Source organism: Bactrocera neohumeralis, unplaced genomic scaffold, assembly GCF_024586455.1.
Source record: "Bactrocera neohumeralis isolate Rockhampton unplaced genomic scaffold, APGP_CSIRO_Bneo_wtdbg2-racon-allhic-juicebox.fasta_v2 cluster10, whole genome shotgun sequence".
Taxonomy (NCBI): Eukaryota; Metazoa; Arthropoda; class Insecta; order Diptera; family Tephritidae; genus Bactrocera; species Bactrocera neohumeralis.
Window position 1 is genome coordinate 22,378,224 of NW_026089623.1, and position 9,013 is coordinate 22,387,236.

General features: G+C 38.2%; 1 protein-coding gene across 1 annotated transcript; it reads right to left on the bottom strand.

The window, feature by feature from the left end:
- Window positions 1-6,278: 6,278 nt before the first annotated feature.
- LOC126765579 (piggyBac transposable element-derived protein 4-like) lies at window positions 6,279-7,098 on the bottom strand. Its single transcript, XM_050483189.1, has 2 exons — window positions 6,880-7,098; window positions 6,279-6,821 (listed from the first exon to the last, which is right to left on the bottom strand). Exons 1-2 carry the CDS (start codon window positions 7,096-7,098, stop codon window positions 6,279-6,281), a joined length of 762 nt encoding a protein of 253 aa, XP_050339146.1.
- Window positions 7,099-9,013: the final 1,915 nt, after the last annotated feature.

Below are 9,013 nucleotides of genomic sequence, written 5' to 3' on the forward strand. Positions count from 1 at the left end.
AAAGATTTAAGGAGTTCAAGAGCTCAAAACGGGCGCTACATCAGCTACCTACCCGACAGCATTTCGTAATATGATAAAATAAATTTTTCAAGAGCTCAAAGCATGCGCTACATCAGCTCGAACCTATGTACCTACCCTACGCCTTTGCGCAAATGATTATGTTATGATAACAAATGCCCACATACAGATTTGGCAATGGCAATAGCAATAGATTTGACAGTTAGTAAGACAAAGATTTTATCCTGTCCAGATGCCCCGTAAGATAGGTCGTATCAGCTGAGTCGGGCCTACGTTCAACGTTCTCCACTGTTTCTGCTATCACTCGCGCGGTCGGCTCCGTACTGAACGGTCGAACGCAGCGCTAATTTGTTTTTGCGATATATTATCATCGTAATAATACTTTTTAAACACATTTTCATTTTGTAGTTGCTTTCTATATAGTAGATATTTTTTTGTTTTAGTATATTACATTGTTTCTAGTATTTTCATAGTAGTTAATCCTTTTTTGTTTTCATGTAGATTATTAATTAAATAAATAGGTTAGTTTACCTTATTTTCGTTTTATGGTAATTCTTTTGACATAATATTCAGTTTACGTAAATACCAAGTGCAGGTAAAATAATTACTAATCTTACATTTCTTTTTTCTACATTCTTTTTATTCATTTTCTACGATCTTTCTTTGTCACTATAATGCCTAGAAAAAGAACTCAGCTTTCTCGGCAGACTACTACTGCAAAGCGACTGCGAGTTTTGCGCAGCAGGTTGGGTACTCAACGAGCAATCAGTGAACGAAACCGTGCTAGGGAATCGAGTGTTGAACGTTCGCAGCGTCTCGCCTCACAAAATTTCCGAACTTTGACGAACCGACAACGGGAATCAAGCGCTGAACGATCTCAACGTTTGGCCTCACAGTATTCAAGAACTTTGGCTGGCCGCAATCGGGAATCAAGCGCTGAACGATCCCATCGATTAGCAAAGCAAAATGCCGATCAGCAAGGAATAGAACTCGCAGGCAACGAGTTTAGTGCAGTAATTTATTGAATGCTGCTTTTATTTATGATTGCACCCTTGACTATACTGAGTTAAATGATATTGATTTTGGTAGAATGGATAAAATTTGCAACTTATGCCAAGCAAAAAAATGGACGGCGCACATAGGTTTCTGCTGGTATTATAAAAAGGGTCTTGGTATCGTATTGCATAAGCATTATATTGCTTATTTCATTTATGCCAAGTCGTTGCTAGCGAGTTAATTTTTACATTAAAGTGCCCATACACGACACACAAGTGCGTTCGATCGGTATGTGTGCGCATGCAGTTTACTCGTATATGGGCTTGTGCGCATACCGATCCATGTTCGCGAAAATGTTTGATTTTTTACGATCGGTGCGCGCACATGTGTGTTGTGTATGGCGTTGTGTGCGCACAAAATCTAATTTCTCTCGTGTCGCTGAACAGTGAAGATCGCGGACAATGGCAATTGTTAAAGGGAGAGCCTGCTTTCGAGGCTTAAAAAAATCGATTTTTTTGAGGATTTTTTTGGGAGGGAAAGAAATAATTGATTCAAGCGAAATTTCTAGGTTTTATTGTTTTATATATGAACATCTTTCACAAATTTTTTGGATACGAAGTCTTTGATATTCAGCCTTTGGGAAGGCATTGCCCGAAAAATCGCGCTTCAAAGTTTTTGCTGTTTGTCCAAGCGCTTATACATACTATACGTCTGTGCCCAAAAAACTAAGGTGACATTGTATTTATTTTGAAAATTCTTTATTTATTCTTCCAAATCAATTTCATCCCCTTCAAAGTAATCCCCTCGCGATGCAATGCACTTATGCCAACGGATTTTCCAATCTTCGAAACACTGGTTGTAGTCACTTTCCGGGATGGCCTTCAGTTCCGTCTTCGCTGCGGCTTAAATCTCCTCTATCGTATAAAAACGGTGTCCCCTGAGCGGTCTTTTGAGCTTAGTGAACAGCCAGAAGTCGCACGGCGCCAGATCAGGTGAATACGGTGGTTGCGGAACGATATGGGTTAAGTTTTTGGGAAATGATCACGAATTACGATGGCAGTATGGGATGGTGCATTATCGTAGTGTAAAAACCAAGAATTATCTTTCCACAATTCCGGCCTTTTTAGGCGGATAGCGTTACGCAAACGACGCATAACGTTCAAATAATATTGTTGACTGTTTGACCGGTTGGAAGGAATTCATAATGCACAACACCACGATAACCGAAGAAAACAGTCAACATGACCTTGATTTTTGAGCGACTTTGGCGCGATTTTTTAGGTTTCGGCTCTCTTTTGGCACGATATTCGCTCGACTAATCGGTTGTTTCGGGGTCGTAAGCATAGATCCAAGTCTCATCGCCAGTTGTAATGTGTTTCATGACACCCTGGTAGTCGGAAAGCATCGTTTCACGCACTTCAACGCGACGCCTTTTTTCCAAAAAATTCAATGTTTTCGGTATTAGTCGAGATTTGACGCGCTTGAGGCCCAAAACATCCTTCAAAATGGTATTGGCTGAGCCTTTCGATATGCCAACGGTTTTTAACACCAAATCTTAGATTTGTTGAACGTGAGCTACGTCGGTTGAGGTTGATGGTCGCCCTGGACGCTCTTCGTTTTCGACACGTTCACGGCCGGCTTGGAACTCACTATACCACTTGTAAACATTTTTTTTTAGACATAGCCTCATCACCAAAGGCTTTCTGCACCATCCTCAACGTATCCGCAAATTCCTTGCTCAACAAATTTCGACATCGCAAAAAACGAAAAACTCACTTTAGCAGCTCACAAAAGGACACGTATCTCAAACACTAATGAATATTTTGACATGAAATTTGACATAAATGTGAATGACTTGACATAAATCTTTCGACGCGCGCAGATTAAATTCAAATATCACCTTATTGTCACAGTAGTATGTATATCTGTTAGACGCTCGGTCAATATTTCCCTTATAGCTTCGACAATATTTCGACTTCTAATCTATAACTTTGGAGAAATATGTGTGTCGTGTATGGGCCCTATTAAGTAAAAATGAGTCAAAAGAATATATTTTGAGCTGCACCGAAATGCGTACATTTTATTTATACTCTTAAGACTAACTTATTATACGTTTCTTACTTCTATTTATACTAACTAGTATGTTTACTTTTTACTAGTTGATAGTTTGTTTAAATACAGATTGTATTATTTGTTTAGGTTTGTTTACATATATATTGTTTGCTTAGATACATTTGCTTTGTTTTAAGATAAGGTTGTTGTGGTATTCAAACTCAATGTTGTTTTGATACTTGTTTGTTTAGGATTGTTTGTTGTAGTGATAGTGTATTTCAATTGTTCCAACTCAAGGTTGTTTCTGCATTCTGTTTACTGAAACAAAAGGTTGTTTTGATGTTTGTTACTATGTATTATAAGGAATACATTCCTTAACTAGCGGGAAATGTCGAGTCAGCACAACGGCTCTATGTAAAGTAAGCTTAGTATATTTTAACAATGAAATGAAATTTTTAATAAAATACCAGACGACAAACCGCTCGGTACGGCAAATCGTGATATTTCTATTCAAAATAATACATATTTCTATAAAATAACAAAAACCCTAACTTGCGTGGGTCATGCTAAGCTGTCATATTAGTTTTGATTAGCATTGTTTGGCATTTTATCATGGAAAGGCTACGCTTGACCTTCCCAAGTGTCATCGTTTCGCTCTATGGGCTCTAGAAATGTTTCAAGAAGATCCGATGTGTTCGAGCCAAAATTGTTTTCTGGCTCAATGCGTATGTTAACTAACAAAACTACCGCATTTGGAACGAACGTATTTCTTCAAAAATGATGTCAATAAGAACGTAACCGTCAATGGCGACCGTTATTGCGTCACGATAACCAACTATTTGATGCCTAAAATTGAAGCTAGTGTTTTCGGCGGCATTTGGTTTCAATAAGAAGGGACCTCTTCCCAGTTACCAGTCGAAATGCTCGAACAAGTCATCGAAAATTGAACTCAACGGATGGATCATTGGAGACGTAAAATAAGTGTCAATGTTCCTTCAAAATAATAATATACATACCCCATTAAATTGAAGTTTCTGTACTTTTTTTAAGTAAGGGCTATCTTCTTCTTCTTTACTGGCGTAGAAAACGCTTACGCGGTTATAGCCGAGTTAACAACAGCGCGCCAGTCGTTTCTTCTTTTCGCAAGGTGGCGCCAATTAGAGATCCCAAACGAAGCCAGGTCCTTCTCCACCTGGTCCTTCCAACGGAGTGGAGGTCTTCCTCTTTCTCTGCTTCCACCGGCAGGTACTGTGTCGAATACTTTCAGAGATGGACGACATGACCTAGCCAGCGTAGTCACTGTCTTCTAATTCGCTGAACTATTTATGTCGATGTCGTCGTATATTTCATACAGTTCATCGTTCCATCGAATGCAATATTCACCGTGGCCAATGCACAAAAGGCTATAAATCTTTCGCAGAACTTTTCTCTCGAAAATCGCAACGTCGACTCATCAGATGTTGTCATCGTCCATGTTCGTCGAGAGGACTTAAGTTCTCAATTGCCTAATTAGTCCGAAGTAGCACCTGTTGGCAGGAGATGTACTGCGATCGATTTCTAAGCTGACGTTGTTGTTGGTGTTGATGCTGGTTCTTAAATAGACGAAATTATCAACAACTTCGAAGTTATGACTGTCAACAATGACGACTAAGATCCTGGCCACCAGTCCAGGGCTGTATGGAAGCTCAACTGGTTGTAGCTTCGGCTACAAGGTCAATACCAAAGACTTTAACCTGGTACCACGGGGAGCAGTAGCCCCTGGAGTTCGCTCCAGTCTACTCACTGGGTTTGGCCCTTTGTGGAGATTCGTGGTGGCTGTGGTTAAAACCCAAATCGCGGGAAGAACTGACCGAACTTTGTCAGTCGAATGTGGAGTTGCATTGCAACCGGGTGACGGACCCAAAGTACGGCAAAGGTTTTAGATGGGCCTCGAGCCCTACCAAGGTGGTTAGTGTGTCCATGCCACACTGCCGATTGGTACTGAAAATCGTTACCCAGTTTTCAGGGCGCTGGTCACATTGTTTTGATCCGTTGTGCTTTTGAGCACCGTGGAGTTAACCCTTAATCGGGCAAGGCCACAAATTTTGAATATTTTTTTGTTTTTCGGTAGCGTCAGTCAAAATAAAAATACAACTTTCTTAGATTTAATTTTTAAATTTTTTTTACTTTTTATTTAAGAAAATATCTTTTGTGACAGATATGTTACATTGCCTGGCAAGGGGAAATTAAATTTATGTCAAATGGTATGCACGGTAACAGTTATTATGCTTGTTGTAGCACAATGCAATTCCGCATTTTTCACACATTGTTTGGGTAACTCCATGGCAATTAGGCATCTTGCATCTTATCCTCTTTTCCGTCCATATTGGCCAATGACCAACTTGATCAAGTCGTAAAGCTTGTGGAGGGGCGTGCTGCGCTGGTCCTTTGCGTTTTTCCGCTTGTATTTGTGGCTCGAGGGATCTAGTGTTCTTGACGTTGATTTTTTGTCCGTATTTTAAAAGTGTTTCCGCGATCTGTAAGCGAAACTCTGCCGCAGGCAACAACTTTTCTGTGTTATTGGATCGATTTTTTTTATATAGAAGCCAAGCGTTTGCCATCACTAAATCTAATAGGTGGTAAAATACTCGAACTTGCCATCTTGTACTTCGAAGTTTTATTTTATATCTTCCCATGATGGAATCAATAAGGTCTACACCACCCATATGTGCGTTGTATTCACCAACAATAGACGGACGATCAATTTCAACGTACTTCTTTTGAATTTTATCGTACCTTTTTACTTTACGTTTTGGTATTTCACCAAAGAAAGTCGATGCGAGATTTACAATCTTACTATCTTTCCACGAAACTGTTGAAATGTCAATTCCTTCAGCCTGACACACGTACTCTACGGCAGATCCTCTCTCTTTTTTCATCATTTCTTTTTCGCTTGTTAGCTTACAATTGGGAATTCTATTCCTCCGAATTGTTCCCACACTGAATATACCTTCATTTGCCAAGTATACGAGCAGTGGAATTGAAGTAAAATAATTGTCGAAATAAAGTTTGAAATTTTGGTTTCGTGAAATCATACGTGACAGTCTCATGACTATATTGGAAGAGGCTCCCAAATCCGGCTCGTTATCCCCAACGATATTTTCTTTGCCAGTTTCCGGTTCAATTTTGTAAGCAAATCCAGTTGTCCCGCAGAGAACAAATATTTTGTAGCCCTATTTATGAGGCTTGTTTGGCAGGTAGCGTTTCAAAAGGTTTCGGGCTTTTGTGGAACATATTTGTTCATCGACGCATAGATGTTGTTCAAGAGGCACTTTTGCAAAATTCTTACTTAACTCATCCAGGATCGGGCGTATTTTGTACATTCTGTCCACATTTTTATCAGTCGACGGCAAATTTTTGCTGTTGTCGTTAAAGTGTATGCGACGTCGTAAATTTTCAAATTTTTTCAGCGGCATCGCTTCTTGTATCATGGATGTACCAATTTTGCTCCAGTGACTGGGTACATTAGGAAGTTGTACTAAGGACATCATATAAACTACTCCAATAAATTGCTGAATATCCATTTCTGATACACGAAATGGATCATTAACGTCCTTTTGGACAACATAAAAATTTGTTTCATTGGCAATAAACTTTATCAATTCTTTTGGAAATAAGTACAAGAAATATTCAATTGGCGTTTCGATAATCTTTATATCATCGGGCAATGATGTATTGCCTGTAAAACGCAATTGGTGCTCTTCCAAAACTAAATTCTTTTTTTTTCAGAGAATGTCATTGTAATGTTTTTTTTTGTTTTTGTGCTCTCTCTGCCAAAATGGGCGGAACATCGTTCGACGGATCTGCACACAATTCCATATTTTCATTTTCAATATCTTCTAATATATTCTCAACCGCTTCATCAAAATCAGCATGTACCAACTCTTCATTATAATTAGGATCATCCACATCATCATCATCATCAAAATCGAGTCCATCTTCACTCTCGTCAAGAATTTCTCGAATTTCACCCTTGCTCAAAGTTTTAGACATTCTGCTAAAAATATATTCGCGCTGTAAGGCAATGTGACATATATGTAACAAACAATAAATACAATATCGAAAAGACAAATGAAATTTTTTTTCGATTGCACTTAGTAAAATCACTAAATTACATGCTCACCCAATGAATTTAAACAAACAAACACGTTTTTCACATTCACAAAAACCGCTTTTCGTCACCAATTTCAGCACTTGTTGTGAAATCACCAAACTTAATGCACTACACTTTTGGCACAAAAATACGTTACAATAGCGATGTCTCGCTCTATCTTATTACTTTTATACTATTCACAGTTTGTACCAGTTGTGTTACAAAAACCAATATGACTATATTAAATAAGAATGGTAAAATTACAGTTAAAAATAGGGTTTGTAGCATTTCTGTCACATGACCAGGTAAAGGGTTAAGCTGTCGCCAGCAGGATCCCACGTTAAACACTATCAGACGTTGTCAACAATGACGTGGGTGTCTAGCCGCGAGTGCGACGACTGTTTGTTTGATGACAGGAGATATTTCGTCTTGCCCTCGTTCACCACCAAATCCATTTGCTTCCCTGCCTTATTCATTCTGGAGAAAGCAGATGAATATAGTATTTTAAATTTTGATACATGCGAAGTTGGCATGGTTCTGGTAAGATTCCACTACTTTCAAACTGTAATATGAAAATAGCAAGGTTTTGTTATGAAGAAAATTTTTATACATATGGAAACCTACCGATCTCTTTTTCCTGTAAATTTATTTCTCCTGATTTGTTTCCCGTTTGACCCAATTGTAGTAGCTAGCCGTTAATTCAGTGTTGCCATTTTCCGACTTTTTCATGAAGTTGTAGAAAGATATGTTCTTACCCACCAGAGATATTGCCTATCACTATGTTGGAATATCTTCTGAGTAATACTGGTGCGTAGTGCTGCAAAAAAAGGCGACCATTCTATTACATGTTTAAGGATTTGTTTAAGTCTAAATTGAATGCATAGTATCTTGTGTAAAAGTTATGGCTATCCCTATACCCTTGTAATATGCTGCTTCAGAGTGTAATAGTTTTGTTCACCTAACGGTTGTTTGTATCACCTAACAGGAATCGAGGGGATTATATAATATAATAATAAATAGTCAAAATGAAGAGACGAGTCAAAATTCGGGTGACTGTTTGTCCGTCCTTTTGTATGTACTAGCGAAGCGAATGAAATTGTGGGCGAATTTTGCTGTTTCGATTTGCAAGTAGCGAGCGCATAGCTATTTGGTACTGCTACTTGCGAATTTATGAAATTCGTTTCGCTTCAACTGTCAAAATTTGGTGAACTTTTATTCGATTCGCAATGAAATTGAAAATGAAAAAAAACGTTACAATATTTTAAAAATGTATTTTTTGTATTTAATTTATTAAACATTTACTTATTTTCAGAATAAATCGAACCAGACAAAACTAATTTGAGGTGATGGCAAGGTTGATGGAGTAAAATCTCGACCTAGCCAAAGGAATGTCGCCCTTTGGCTCCACAAACAAAATAGGATGGAGTTGTGGGGAGGTACTGTGGCTGAATTAAATAATATGGGCCATCCAATATGTAGTGGCAGCGAATGGAATTAGGTAAGGATAAACAATTTTGATTGTATATGTTTATATCTGTATTGATTTGTGTATTACTTAGATTTGGTTGGACTAAAAACTAAAATTAAAAAGAAAAATTTCTGAAAATAAGAATGAGATTTTAGCCACCGGTGGAGAACCTTATACCCTACGCAACTTAACGCCTTTAGAGCAGGACGATTTGCTTGGCTTACAGTAAGTAGTTTACGTTCACCTAGTATGCAACGAAAACGGCATTTTAGCACTCCAATTGATTTTTCAATTACGTTCTTTGCCTTTGCATGTTTTTATTAAATTATATTTTATCCTCTGTTTCT